At 40.9% G+C, this 15,431-nt stretch overlaps 1 protein-coding gene across 1 annotated transcript in view; it reads left to right on the plus strand.

Annotated features, from left to right (window-relative positions):
• Positions 1-5,919: 5,919 nt before the first annotated feature.
• Positions 5,920-15,431, plus strand: part of MAMDC2 (MAM domain containing 2) — a gene marked incomplete at its 5' end in the record, with an annotated part of 29,824 nt that continues 20,312 nt past the window's right edge. The window contains 5 exons of the mRNA XM_009886406.1: positions 5,920-6,185; positions 6,885-6,969; positions 7,916-8,053; positions 10,304-10,560; positions 13,463-13,556. Coding sequence (XP_009884708.1) covers positions 5,920-6,185; positions 6,885-6,969; positions 7,916-8,053; positions 10,304-10,560; positions 13,463-13,556 — 840 coding nt within the window. The remainder of the gene's footprint in view (positions 6,186-6,884; positions 6,970-7,915; positions 8,054-10,303; positions 10,561-13,462; positions 13,557-15,431) is intronic.

A 15,431-nucleotide genomic window follows, 5' to 3' on the forward strand; every position in this document is an offset into this window, starting at 1 on the left:
TGTTGCCGCACTTCGCCGTCTGCCTGACCAAGCTGGGGAAGGGTGTGTTGGGCAGATCCCCCAGGGGTCTGGGTGGTGGATAGACCTTCCCCGGTCCAGCAGTGGTGCCAAGAGGCGATGCTTTCTCCAGCTGCCTGGGATGCACTGCTGCTACTGAAAAACCTTGATCACACAAGAGGTCTTGGTGGCTCTTGATGAGTGTTGGGTTTGGTGACATTGTGGCTGAGGCTGACCAGAGGGGACCTGACCCACGGCAGGAGACGAGGGCAGCAAGGGGAAGCCTGCGGCCAGCTGGAAGCTGGCACTGGCACCCTGCTGGAGCTGGACCACAGCATGCAGCATGGGGACTGGGGTGAGGGCTCGGTGCCATCTAGCCCGATGCTGCCTAGCTTTTAAGGCTGTGTGGACCAAAACTTGCTGCAAAGACCTCCAGCTCCAATAACAGCTGTCTGCTTGTAGGTTGAAAGATATTAAAGTATTCCAAACTGCATTCGTTCGACTTGTCATTAAAAATTGCCGCTATAGTTGCAGTTCAAGCTGCTTCTCTAATCCCAGCACAATATTGTGGCCCCAGCTGAAGTATTTGTGCAGGTTTTTATGTGTTTCATTGGTTTGGGGATTTCTTTTACTTTCTTCATGGAATTGTAGGGCAAAACCTTTCCCTCCAATTAAAAAGTCACTTACTCATGCAATTTTTTGCTTTCCCAAGACATTGCCTAAAAAAAATTTGGAAAAAAATACCACCTCACCCTATAGCTCCAAAAAGCCTTGCCAAAGTGCACGTTGACTGTTCTTGATTAGACGAAGAATCATCTTCAGAAAACCTCATAGATAGGACATGTATAAGGTTGATCCATTCAATTCTGGTTTTCAAGACAAATTGTCAGCAAAAAATGTCTGCTTTAGTTGAAAAGTTTGCTTTCTACTGAAAAGAAACTGAAGGAAAAGTAGACTGTTGAGTTTGAAGCTTTCCTATTTGGCCACAAGCCATCTCCCAGGTTCACCCAAAATCTCATATAAGGTATTTCTGTGTTCCTAAATCGAACTCTGAACCTTCATCTGAACCTCATCTGTACCCAGGGATAGCCTCCTTGTGCAAACTTAATTTGCAAAATTCTGTCTCTCTGGCAGTACTGTTAATAGTTTTAACTAAATTTTCTCGGAAATGTAAGAAGGCTGAACAGGTCCTAAAAAATGAACTGCTGTTCTGCCTTTTTTTTTTTTTTTGGTAGTAGAATATTTTAAAAAAAAACAACCCAAAGTCCAGACACTGAGATTCCAGAGAAGGTATCAGTAGATCATTTTTTCTCCTAAGAAACCCTTGTAATATTTTCTCCTATTTCTGTATGGGAAATACAGAGAAAATCCAAACGTGAGTGGCAATTTTAGGACATTTCTTGCAAATTTTCTGTATAAATGATTGCCTAATTGAATGCAAATTGCCAAACTTTTTTTGTTTCATATTTCCTTAATACTGTTTCTCTTGGAGCTCACGGCTTATATGCAGTTTTTCTTGTAGAGCTTCACTGTTGCTGAACTAAGCAAACAGCTGTGTCCATTATAAACCCCACGAAGGGTCTAACATGTCTGTGGTTACCCTTCCAAACTTTTACAGAGGAAATATATCGTTGAAAAGCTAACTGGTAATTCTAGTTATCCCAGTTGGGTTTTTTCATTTTGTCAATGGAATTTGATTTAGTTTATTAGCCCAGTGTTTGGCATTTTTTCTTGTCTGAGTTATTTACAGAGAAAGCAATCAGTGTAGGTTCTGCACTGTTTTGGGGAAAAAGTAGCATTGCTGATTGTGACCCCCCCTTTCCTAAGCCGTTGATATAATCACTGCTGACTGATGTACTGATGCCTATTTGGCAAGTAAATTTAAAAAAAAAAATTAAATACAGATTTGACAAACTTGGATGAATGACTCATAGAGTTAATGTATCACCAACTGTAATTGAGAGAGACTCTGTTCGGAACTGCTTATTACAGCAGCAAGATGAGAGACACGCATACAGAAAGCTCTCGTTTTTGTGAGTCTTACCGCCGCAATGCATAGTGGTTTTGAGGAGGGACAGTTTTGAAACTCTGGGTCCCAATCCCCCATGGGCTCAATGTTTTGCTTGGACAGGGAGGAATGTAAGATGAACACATGCTTGGTCCTGTACAGTTTGATTCAGCTGTCAAGGAGAAGGCAGTGAAGTTATACAGTAAGGTAAACAGCATTATAGGAATGTGGGTGAAAAGTGCATTACTCGCCAGCCTGAGTAGCGAGTGAGTGATGAGGGAAATACATCTGAGAGTCCCCTTTCTCCCATCCTTTCTCCTGGCTGTAGGTGTTTGCCTTCACCAGGGAACTGCTCGCTGTCAGCAATCAAAGGTAGTTCGCCATCCCTGGCTTTTGTTGCCCATGAAGAAGCTTGTAGGGTGTCATCGCTGTAATGGCAAAACCCCATGCCATTCCCTAAAAATGGAAAGGAAGTGCAGCTTTCCAGTATTTGCATAGCCCCTTCTACCACGTAGGGCTGCTTCTACCCCCTGAGCAAGTAATTGCCAGAAATTCTACGCTTGTGTTTCTGTGCCATCAGGCTTTTCCTAACATTCTGTGACTTCCTCTCTTGCTTTCCTGTGACTTAGAAGAGCAGCCCTCTCTTGATAACTCCTAAATGACTGCTCCAAATTAAGCGCTATGGGCATTTGGAGGAGGAGGATTTTGAGGAAAAAAATCGTGTGGCATGCTGCGAAGTGAAGCTGCGTTTTAGATTTTTAATGAGAGATTTCAGACTGCAGCACTGTGTATTCATCAAATTCTCCATCGACTGTGTGGAAAGTCGTCTGCTTCTTTACTCCAAGGAACCCCCTCTTCGCATTGATTTGCTCTCACAATTGCTCTGTGTCAGTCCTTGAGGTCTGCATTGTGGGACCTTCCTTTCGGCAGCAATGGTGCATGTTGTTGCTGCTACTGAAGTACAGTTTTGTATAAAGGCCATTCAGTCAATGCCAGCATTCATTTGGAAGAAGTTTAACATTAGCATTTTCTGGCTTGATCCTGCAAAGTGCCAGGCTGCCTGATCCTGATTAGCAAAGCATTTAAACGTATGCATAAAGCTCTCTATCAGTGCTCCCATTGATTTCAGTGGAGCCAATCACACATTTAAACTTCCAGAAGATCATTTGATTAGCAGGTTGGGGGTGAGAGCACTCTGTTTCTGGAGACTTAATGAATGGGTCAAATTAATCTTTTTTAAAAAAGCAACCAACCCCCAAATCCCCCCACATTCCCCCCAGACTAAAAAGAGAGTTCATGATCTTTGCTCAGTAGGGAATCAGACCAAGTGAGAGCAAGTGTACAGCAAACAGAGAAGACAGACTCAAGTTTATAGTAACATAATCATCCCGACTGGAAACTCTAAGAGGTTTTCTTTCTCTTTTAAATCACTATTTTTGTAGAAGAACCTTAGTCTAGTTATAATTAAGTCTTAAAGCCAGGCAGGCATTTAGGCCTTATAGCTGGTAATTTGAGGTCTTCATGTGAATGTGTTTTCCTGTGTCGACACTAATTTATTTCTGGAAAAAAAAAAAGAAAAAAAGATGAATATTGTAAGAAGGCTCTGTTTCCTATGGGGTTTTTCATGAAATGCTGACAAAAATAGGGCTGAAATCTAAACTGAAATTGCCAGGCATGGATTCTGAATTGTAGGTTTCTTTGTAAGCAAAATGATCCAAATTCAGACTAGCCTAAGAACACAAATTCTTTATCTGAACTGGACATTGCCGCTTATATCAATTAAAAACAAATGTGTGAGAAGCATTCAACTTCTGATAGAGCTTTGGTGATCTCCCTCTATCCTCCACACATGTGAAAAAATATGCATACCTTGGACTAGCACATGCCAGCAAATAAATGCTGTGGATGGTAACTCTTATGAACTAACTAGATATCTGTATGCGAGTGGATGTTTTATGCACTCGCATTCTACATAGTGGCAGATTAAGTATTTGGCAGGCATGTTAGGTGCCTATTTTTAAACATTTATTCCTGTATTTATTTTTCTTTCATGTGCTGCTGCAGTAACAAGTTACTCGTACTTAACCAGTGATTTTGTATATTCCTCCAAGAGACTAAAACCAAACACAGCAGATATAAAGAGAAGTTATGGTAAGAGGCAAAAAAAATTCCATTCCCTAAAAAGGGAAAGAAAAGGCAGCTTGTCTGTATTTACACAGCCCCTTATACTCCTTAGGGCTGCATCTACACCCTAAGTAAGTAGCAATCATTTATCTTACATCTGTTAGACAAAAATGTACAGTACAAATGGGTTGCTGTGCACAGCATCTGCAGGTGAGAGAGGGAGCAGATGCAGGGGGATGCTCTAACATGCACTTGCCCAAGGATGCAGGTGTTGTCAAGAGCTGCTGCCTGCTCCTGGCGTCTTCCTGGGGGTGTGTGGGAGAGAACTTCGGGAACCTCCTAGACAAGACCTGTACCTGCTGTTTGCCTTGGCAGTGACTGTCCATGTGGATGACTTTTTCCACATCGGAGCGAATACGTTTGACAAGGCAATAGGGGAGCTCCTGGGAAGCCACCCCAGGGTGGCTTGGTAGAGTTGGAGGGTTCAGGCAGGATTTGGGAGGGGAGGATGTGCCTCAAAGGCAAGCAATACATTTAACATCAGTCCGACTGCTGATGTGTCTAAGTTCAGCAAGTGCTTACAAATGTGTGGAAACTGAGACAAGCTCTGTGGTCAAGTGAAATGAGAGTAAAGAAGAAATACATGCTCTGGGGAGTCTAAAGAGGATAGGTGTGATGTGCTGCTGGGTGAAGGACTAACTCAACACAGTCCTTGACAGCTCTTACAGATCTTGACTGCAGACTGGCTGCTGAGAACTAGTATCAGGAATGGGATTTGTCTGATTTACATTGCCACTAGATTAAAAGAATAATTTTCCCGATCATCTATGGGATAATATTTCAGACATGGATGTCGTAGCATGTTTTGTTGGTTTTTTTTTTTTAAATTTTCTTTCTCTCTGTTTCATTTGTTTCTGGTATTGCATTCCAGGTTTCTGTGACTCTTGTATCCCATTTTACTCTCCTGATCTTGTTTTTGATGTGTTAGTAAAGTTTCCAGGACCAGGCTTTTGTTTCACTGTGATTTATTTACTGTTGCCTCCTTTTTTTGCATGTTGTTTCTTTGGCATTTTTTTGTCCTCCTTGTGCATTTTTAGCTTGTCATTGAATCTTTTCTTTTGTTTTTACAGAGAAGGTTATGTTTCAGGTCCTGCTCCTAAAATATGCATCCAGAGAGTAATTTTGAAATAATCCCATTGAGACTGCTGATATGTTTAAATGTAACGTAGCTTTACATTTAGCGCTTTTTTGAATCAGCAGATTTGTAAGTGTTAGTTCTACTACCTAAGAGTGTCTTTCTCATGTTCTTCTTTGAAACCAGAAAGGCTTTAGAAGTTTTTGGCTGCAATGTGTTTTTTAAGTATTATTTTAAAATCTAAACTATAAAAGTGAAGTTAAAAAGTTTCGATCTGTAAAACAACTAAATATTCCTGCAGCGTATTCCTGCCTGTGTAAATTATCTTGTCAATCAAGTCATCTGTCTACGGCTATCACTTCTGGAGGGCAATACTTACTTAATAATCTGCTTTACGCTGATAAAACATCTTTCTCTGAAGTTTTCCAATGATTTTAAAATTGAGATAAAAAATGCTGTGAGACACATGAACTGGTGTTTGTGTGGGTACGGTGGGATATCAAAAGGCTAAATTACTTGCTTAATGAATGAGTGGCAGTCTCAATCTCCCAACCTAGCCCCAGAACAACCGTTCCTTTGTAAATGAGTACTTCTGTCCAGGGAGGTGAAAACAAAGCCTCTGACATTTATTATTCTGATGTGTGCCTGTTCCCAGGACATTACATTTCTGTGGATACATCTTACGAGGGTGAGAAAGCAGTGCTGTCCAGCCCTGAGCTGTACTCTGAGGAGTGGAGCTGCATCAGACTGATTTATCAGATAGCAACGACTTCAGAGCCTTCGCCTGATCCCGCCAGGCTCAACCTGTACCTGAGGCAGGAAGGAGAGAGCTTTGATCGTTTGCTGTGGTCAGCCAAGGAGCCCTCAGACAGCTGGCTTATAGCTAGCTTAGATTTAATGAACAGCACAAAGAAGTACAAGGTAAGCCCGACTTTAGAAGATGCCACAGGCTTTCTGATGCAGGGGTTGGGGTGTATGGACAGCTTTTGGAACACTTCTGCTCTGGATCCTATTCTTGGCTTTCACCTTTAGGGCTGTCAACATGGGAGTCAGTCCTCAGTGAGCAGAGGTGGCTCGAGTCAGGCAGTCAGTGCTCTTCCCAGCAGATGTGTGGGAAAGCACAGCTGGCTTAGCCATGCAGCGAGGACGCCTCAGCTCGTGGCAGCCCTGTGGAGCTGCTGGTGTCCTGTACGGGACCTGCCAGGTCTTGGGTCAGCAGCTGCACTCACTTGTTCCTGTCCTCTGGGCCCTTCTGGGAGGAGTCAGAAGCTGAGAGGAGATTATTTCTACCCAAGACCCATCACATCGCATCTCTCACAATAACGCTTTTTATAGCCACAGCTGAGGAATCTGGAGCCCCATACTCTTATATGAAATGTGGGATTTTTTGGCTTTGTCTCATTGTCCTTCAGCATGCCTTCTGTCCTCGAGGAAGGGCATTGACTCCATCTTTAATGCATTCTGCAAAGCTCTTCCAGCAAAAGCATTGCTCCTGACTGTGAGGATGATGAGTCCCCCACATGTATTTATTTTGTTCTCCTGTTTATCCTGTTTAAATGTCCAGGGTGATAATGGAAATACTGAAACCCTAAAATTTGTGGTTTGTTTTGTTTTGTGTAGCTCATACTGGAAGGTGAAATGGGACAAGATAAATCCGCCAGTATAGCAGTTTTTGAAATTAAAATAACTCCTGGGTATTGTATTGGTAAGTAGTGTCTGCTCAGCTCCCATATTGTCTGCATAGAAAAAATGTCTTGATGGCAGTTTTAAAACTCAATTAAAGCTCTGGGTTTAGAAAAAAGGCAATGGCTTTTTCCTTATTGAAACATAGACTGTCATATTTGATATATTTTTTAAGCTAAGGTTGCACACACTAATATGTACTGTTATTCACCCATTGCTGTGATATATATAGACATTTCACATACAATAATTCATTCTGAAGATATTTATTGTTCAAGCAGGAACAAGTGTTATATTTTCACAAAACTAGACTGCTGCAAATACTGGACACAACAGCTGTGACATTATTTCTGCTGTCTGCCTGCTTGTGCTTCTTGACGCTGGCATTTTGGAGGCCGCAGAGTCAAAACTCTGTTGATATTTACACTTACTGCTATTTCCTCATGACATTTGCCAAAAAACTGCTGATGAAGTTCAAAAATTTCAGTCATTAGGAGGCCGGGAGACCTTTGCATTTCTGCGGAGCTCTGATGGAGTCCAACCAAATTGTCACAATTCTTTGGCTCTGTGAAGGAAACGAAGTAGTCTCATTACCGCTGTGAAATACTAGCCCTGCTTTGCTTCTAGCCGTCCCTGATTTACAAGTGGAAGTTCTGCTCTGACTAATTCATAAGTGGTATATTTTAGATCTATTTTATTTGGTTCTAAATTACAGCACTCCTGTATTGCCAAATAATGAAAAAGATAGATCAGGCTGAACAGGATGGAAACGAGAATTTTATCAAAAATTGATCAAAAACTGTGGCTAAGTTTTCTTCCATTTATTATAAGTGCCATGTCCACTTTTATAAATATAGGTGTTATCTGCACTGCCATATGTAAAACAAGGCCAGCACTTAGCAATAGCCTCTCTTCCAGTTTCTGTCATGAAAATGTGTGCACTGAGCTGGTGATGTCTGCAATTGCAGAATGTGACTTTGAAGAAAATCATCTTTGTGGCTTTGTGAACCGCTGGAACCCCAATGTCAACTGGTTTGTTGGTGGAGGGAACATTCGCAATTCTCAATCTATCCTGCCCAAAGACCACACACTTAATAGTGAACTGGGTAAGCAACAAATGTAAAACAGAATTATAGGGGAAGATTTGAGTCTGTGATCCATGTATGACTCTTAGACTGCAAATTATTATGTGAGTTCTTTCCTTTCTCCTGGCATTGGGTGGGGTAAGAATTACTTACGTGAAAAAAAGGGATTAGAAAAAGGTGGGGGGAATTTGCAGATGTTCACACCAAGTTTTGTGTAAGCTTTATAGTAAGGTTTTATTCTTATTCAAAGTAAGAATAAAATTTTGGATGGAGAGGGGGAAAATTCATCTTTCTGTGGATTCTAAAACTATGGGCACAGTAAGTTTTAAAATCTTGTACCACTGCTCTGTACGTCTGGCAGGGGTTTTCTTTCCAGTGGCTATTGGGAAAGTTGAGCAGGAAAGCTAAGGGATGGACATACGTTTGGAGAATCTCGGGTTAAATTGCACAGTTTAGGAGTTTGGTTTCTTTTGGTCAACTATGGTGTTGTTAATACAGTCCATTGGAGGCAGAATGCCGTAAGGACTTAAAGGATTTTCAGCACTTGCCCCATATGAAATACTTTTCCAGGCCACCTTGTTCGGAGAATGTTTTACATAGTCATAGAGAAGGGTTGGGAGATGTCTTAGCCTTTGATGTAGTGTTGCATGAAGCACCGTGACAAGTGACGGTCAGGAGATCTGGCTGCTGCAGCACACTGCGCGTCTCAGACAACGTGATGATTGTGATGGTGCAAAGAATTGCATCATGGAAAGCAGGGTTGATCCTCTTTCCTTAACTCATGCCGCTGTGCCTTTTCATTTATTTCACAATTGTGTGAGTTGAGTACAGAGTGTCAGCCCATGGCACCTACATGCTGGTAAAATTTTGATGGAAGTTTAACTCAACACAACTTCAACAGCAGACAGTGGCTCTACCTAATAAATAAAATACTGTATGTGACAGGAAATGCCACCAACTGGGAGGGATCTGTTTTCTTGTAGCCACAGTGTTTCTTTTTCACACCAAACCTCTCTGCTGACCATTGACTGAGAAGGCCCCAAGAAGCCAAAAGTCACAGAAGAGCCTTCTTTTTGCAAGAATTGTGCTATGAAGGTACATCAGCCAGCGAAATCATAATTAAGCTATGAAATGTGGTAAAACTGCAAGAGCAAAAATGAAGCCCAGAAGTTCTCAGGCAAGTACATCTGAAGTGTCACCAGTCCCCTGGCAGCGAACAGGCTGGAGAACACCCATAGCCAAGCAAGCCCTTTCGCCTCCTTCCACTGGAGTGAAGTGAGAAGTGACGTCTCCAGGTTTGAGAACACTATTAGCTAATTAATGTAGTGGTGTAGATGCAAACCTAACGGCACAGTTTGCAGTGTCCCTGCTGAAGTACCTCATCAGTTTGACACTTCATTCTCCTCTAAGTTTTCTACTTGTGAAGAACCATTTTTCCGTTCATCAGCTGACACTGTTTGATGTTGTGTTCCTGGGAGTGTAGAAGAAAAACTACAGATGCACAGTATATCCGTGCACATGGATGTGTCCTGTTTAAATCAAGCTAGCTCTCCCAAAATTAGTCTGAGAAGCTGTACCCTTTGAAAATCCTGCTCGTCGTATCGGCTGTTGTGGGGAGGGCATCTACTAATCTGTAATGCATTTTTCTGTTGATTAGCTTCTCCCAAAAGTCTTTTTTATGGATTTTATGAAAAAGCAATCTATTCAGTAAAGATAAAACATTTTGAAACCAAATCTTTGATAGACCAAGCAGAATTACACAAGCAGTGAAATGTGCAGAATAAATGTTATTTGCCAATTCATTTGATACATTAAATGAACTGCTGAGTAAAACATGAGGAAACTCATAGCTCACAGTCTTGTTCATTTACTTGGGTTGCCTCAGTAAAAGTTGTATTTGGAAAAAGACTAAATACTGAGCTGTTGGGAGGGAGGGAATTTACTCAGTTGTAACACTTTTTTTATGAATGGCTCCCAAAATTCAGAGAGTTTATTACTTTCTTTAATATGAAGGTCTCGAATAAAGACTTAAGAAATTGCTGAGACTTACTTGTTTTGCCGGTGGTGTCTTAGCTAAACAGCTTTGGGTTGTACAAAAGTTGAGGAAAGGAGAAAAAAAAATCCCTTAGAATTACTAAAATTTCCTAGGAATCAACCATTGTTGTCCAGTTTGTAAAGATATATGCCTCATCCCTGCCCATCTCCTGATAATTCTTGTGAGTTGTGTCCTTTGCAGAGTGTCTTTATACCAAGTTTCTTTTATACTTTTAGGTCACTACATGTATGTGGACTCTGTTTACGTCAAACATTTTCAGGAAGTGGCCCAGCTAATCTCACCAAAGACCACGGCCCCAATGTCTGGCTGCTTATCTTTTTATTATCAACTTAAGCAGGAGAGTAGCATCGTTTTTACCGTTTACTTGAGAGACACTAGTGGCTTTTATGAGGAGATCTGGAAAACAGAGAGTGCACTGAGTGCGGACTGGGCGCTAGCAGAAGTTGACTTCAATGCACCGTACCCCATGGAGGTAACGCAATCATTCCTGTACAGTCCAGTTACGACTCCCAGGTTTCATCAGACACCAGTGCCGACTCAGACCAAGTCAGGAACGTGGCTGTGGACGTCCAGTATCTGAATGATGGCTATAAAGACACTGGTGATCTGTTGTTTCCTTAGTCCAAGGAAACAACAAGGGTCAAGGAGGAATCACTTTCCATACTGGTGCTTGCTTTTCAGCAGAGATGAAGTGAGGTGGTGAAGTGCTTGAACAGAATACCTTGGGAGGTTGCAGAGTCCTACTAATGTGAGGTCTTTCAGTTCCTACTAAATAATGTCAAAGGTCTGTCAGTCCCATATTTCTGTGACTTGATGATCCATTTTTGAGGATGCTGAGTATCATAACATAATGCGTGCCTCCCACTGCAGAAGAAAAAATTAAAAAAAAATATTTGAGTTCTATTCTCTGCCTTATGTGACCCTGCAATTCAGTCTTTCTGTACTTTCATGAGATAGAGTCCAAACATGGGTCCTAATAGTACATTAGTCCTTAGATGTGAAAGCCAGCTCTCTATGGTTACTATAATTAATTTCAAAAGTGTCAGAAAGAAATTAAATTTTTTATTCCCCAGAGTTTACTGAAAAAATCCCAAACCTTAGAAGATTGGTGTCAACATCCTATATGTATATATCTGTGTATGAATATATATAGACACACAAACACACATATATATGTATAAAAATGTGTGTGGATGTATATATGTAGGGTGTATATATACGTACACACATATATGCATTATGCCTTTATATATATGTAAAATATTCTTATATCTAATACATATGTAAATATCTTAGATGATTGGACTAAACAGTGTATCTGTATTATATATGCACACATATACTTACATGTGTACATATATATAATATATATTTTATATAGATATATGTAATTTTTATATATATATATAATCTCTCCATATATATATACTTCTAATACTAGGATTACAAATAAATTGGCTTTCATTCTACTTGCTTTGACTCCACATAAGGTATTTGTTAATTCACCATAAGCCTGTAGATTTTCAGAAATTGTAAGGGGTAAAGCTAATTTTAATCAGATGTTATATAGTCCTTTTATACTATGAAAAGTCAGTGACCAAGTCATCCATTTGAATTGTCAGACCTCAAATGGTACAGGAAAGGAGATTAGATCTAATAAGGTCTCATAATACTGAATGCTAAGTGAATTACTTATTCAACAAATATAAGGTAACATGGAAGGGTAAAACCAGTCCTAGTGCTACAGATGGAAATTAATGAATGATCACTTAGAGCTTGGCATTACTTTGATTAGTTTTGTGAAAATATCCTCTCAGTTCTTAGTGGCATTCATAAAACCATCCAGAATGTTGGAAAATATCTATACTGGAATAAACAGCACAACAGAGGATGTCGTACCACTGGATGAATGCACAGGGTACCCCTGTGTTCAGCAGAGTATGCAACTCCAACCCTCGCAGTTAAAAAAGAATATCCTAGAACTACAAGAGGGAGATGGGGTAAATCAAAACTATGGAGAAGTTACCTTGATGAAATAACAGTTTTCAGCCCATAAAAAAAAATTGACTGAAGTAGAATATGGCAGAGGTTCATGAAAATCATGACTGACACAGAAAAGATTAACTGTTCCCTTTCACTCATAATTTATGTTGCTATTCCAAATTCTTAATTACCAGGTAGCAGTTTTAAAGTAAACCAAGGGGAGGATTTTTTTCTAAATCACCTAACTGTAAAACTCCCTTCCACAGCATAATATGGATACCATTATTCTGATTAGTTTTAAAAGCTGATTAGACAAATTAATGGGAAAGAAAGAATCCAGAAAAAAAGGAATGCAGTGTGAGGGAAGAACTGAAAAATTGTCTTCAGTTCTTTCTTTAGGTGACTTCTGCTGTAAACCAACACGGTCATTATTTGAGAGATCACTTTATAGACATAAGATTAAATCTTGCAGATAATTTCTTCATTTGCTTCAAGAGTGCCTTCCTCTTTGTTTCATCTGGCTAAAGCAGACCACTCAGGATTCTTTCACAGCTCTCCTAGTTTGGCTCCTATCCCTAGGCAAGACATCAGAGGCATTGCTTTCACTGAACAGGACCTCACTCTGGAAGCATTTGTCCTTATATCCTTGTTTTGTCCCTGGGGCTGCCTTGTAATTCAGGCCTCTTCTCAAAGTTTTCCTGTAACTCAGAGCTTTGATACTTAAGAGAAATTTTAAGACGCTTCCTCAAGAGTTATGGATTGTCCTCCACTTGAGGAAATTATGTCCCTTGGGAATGGTTAAGTACAAACATTGTTTGATTTTTGTGGTAAACAAAAAAAGCAATAGCTTTTCTGGTTCTTAAGTAATCTTAAGCAATCTTAAAAGGAAATCTTTCCTGCCAGCTGATGCCAAGGCACAGGTTTCAGCATCTGCAAATGTTTAGAGAAAACAGTAAAACTTGATATTGTAACAGCAGAGTAATCCACAGTTTGTTTTTAGCTCTTGATCCAGATAGATTCTAGATACACTAATAATTAGACAGCTTTGGAGCTATACTCAATACAGACTGATGACCCTGAATAATGGCTTTGTATGGTACAGTAGCCTTACTCTTATCTTTAAAGCCAATGTTTCATAAAATAGCAGAAGAGCTATGTTCCCCTTGATTTCTCCTTGACCTTGATTGGGCAAAGATCTGGTGCCAGGGTCAGGCTCTGATTTGTATCCCTAATAAGTGACAAAATTTAATTTGTCCCAACACCTGCAGTGCTGTCTGAGATGCCCTGGAGTCTGTCTGGGACATCCAATCAGAATTCTGTAATACAAAGATGTGTACCAAAATTATTGTTGTGTATGTGGTAGACGAATAACAAATGATTATCATTTCCAGGTAATATTTGAAGTTGCTTTCAATAGCGCCAAGGGAGGTTACGTTGCCCTTGATGACATTTCTTTCTCTCCGGTTTACTGCAGCAATCAGACAGGTATGAGTTCTTATTGCTACCTACCTTCCTTGTTTTCCCCCTTTGCCCCTCTGAACCATTTGTCATTATTTGCAATATTTGGTAGAGATGTGCAGATGCTACCTTCTCAACTGACCAGCGCCATTGGGCTCCTCTTCCTCCTGGCGACAAAACAGCAGATGAACACTAATGCCATTCATCTGATACGGAAACCAGTCCTTAATGCTTTCCCCCCAAACACCTTGCCTCAAGGATCTGCAACTGGAGCACTGGACTGAATGTGGGTTTTGCACCATCCATCCCCGTCCTCCCCCAGCTTTTAAACAAATTACCACTTGCAGGCCTGTTGCAGAGCGGGGGATTTTCCCAGGTGTGACAGTATGAGGAAGAAAATGTCCTGGGCTTTTCAATATTGTCAATGTAGGGAATATCTTCTTCCATGCCACACGCCCTGAGGTGTTCTTCAGAGCCAAAACGGGAGCCTTGCCTTCCTGCCTTCACCGTTCCAGGATGTATTATTTATCTCAGAGAGTGGCATGCCTGTCAGGATTTTAGTAGGTTTTCACAGCAGCAGAAGTCAGCTGAATCCACGTGACCTCTGCTGTAGAGGCACTTGGGACGAAGGACTTTGTTATTTTTGAGTGCAGCCTCTTAAGTACCTGTGTACTGGTTGCTTGGGTTTTACTGTAGCAATAGTCAAAAGTAGATTAGTGGTTTCCCACTGAGCTCACCCATTCTTTCAGTCACAAGTTTGAACTTTTGGCTGAAGTCTTGAAGTGATGAAGGAAACAGATCTTTTGCCCTTTTTTGTCTGCTTGGACTCTCTGCTAGTTTTACCTGCACTGCTCAAGTATCAACATCGAATAGTTTGGGCTGGAAGGGACCTTTAAAGGTCAATAGGAGGTAGATTCCAGATATGTTATTAATCCATGACTCTTGGCTCAGGACTTCATTAAGTCCTCAATGCCTGTTCTGTTTTTGCTTTGTTTTGCAACAAAAATTCCAAGTTATGATTGCAGTATGCCATGGGTTGGAGCTGTGTGCTCATCTGTGCTTTCCATTTTAATTTTCAGATGGCTTATATGCGCTGAGGTATGGGATAAACTTTATAGTATTTTCTGCCCCAACCCTGATTTAGTCAAGCTGTCATGGCCCAAGGTCAGGTCTACTCTGACCGGTAAATTTGACAGTGTCGTGGTTTAGGCCAAATCAGCTACTGGGGAAGTGGGGGACCCCAGATGGGACTGGCAGATGCTCCCCCCTATCCCTCTTCAAACGTTGGCCATTGAAGAAAGAGCACTGACCCTTTGATCCCTCAGCTTTTATACTAACCATGAGGCAGATGGGATGGAATACCCCGTTGGTCACTTTTGGGTCACCTGTCCTGTCCACACCTCCCCACAGGTGGGACCCCTCTACACTTTTCCACTTCTGACCCTCCAACGGGGCAAATAACAAAGTTGGTTGGCCTTGGCTGTTATAGCAATAAGTATAAGCGAGAGCCTCTCTGCATACCATGCCTGGGCATCAGCTATAAACATAGGTCTTACCATTCTGAGAGCGAATATTGTCTGCACAATATGCTGCTAATTTCAGTAGTCAGAAGAAGCCCAGCTAAGAAGTAAAGTTACTGAACAAAATTGGGTCCTGTTTTACCTCAAACCAGGACAAATAGGTTCAGTTAGAGCTTTGCCTACTCGCTCTGGTTTTGAGGTTTTGATGGGGTATTTTTCTGTTTGAGAAATTAATACCAATCATTTTCATTATATTTTGTTGAACTACAACAAAGCTGGTCAATCCTTCAGGCTTATCTCCTATTTCTATCCTCAATTGTTGTGAGTAGAGATGTTAAAAAACAAGAGATTTTCACTCTCCTTGTAGTCAGCCATAGCAGTG

This window comes from Charadrius vociferus, unplaced genomic scaffold (assembly GCF_000708025.1).
Source record: "Charadrius vociferus isolate BGI_N301 unplaced genomic scaffold, ASM70802v2 scaffold505, whole genome shotgun sequence".
Lineage (NCBI taxonomy): Eukaryota > Metazoa > Chordata > Aves > Charadriiformes > Charadriidae > Charadrius > Charadrius vociferus.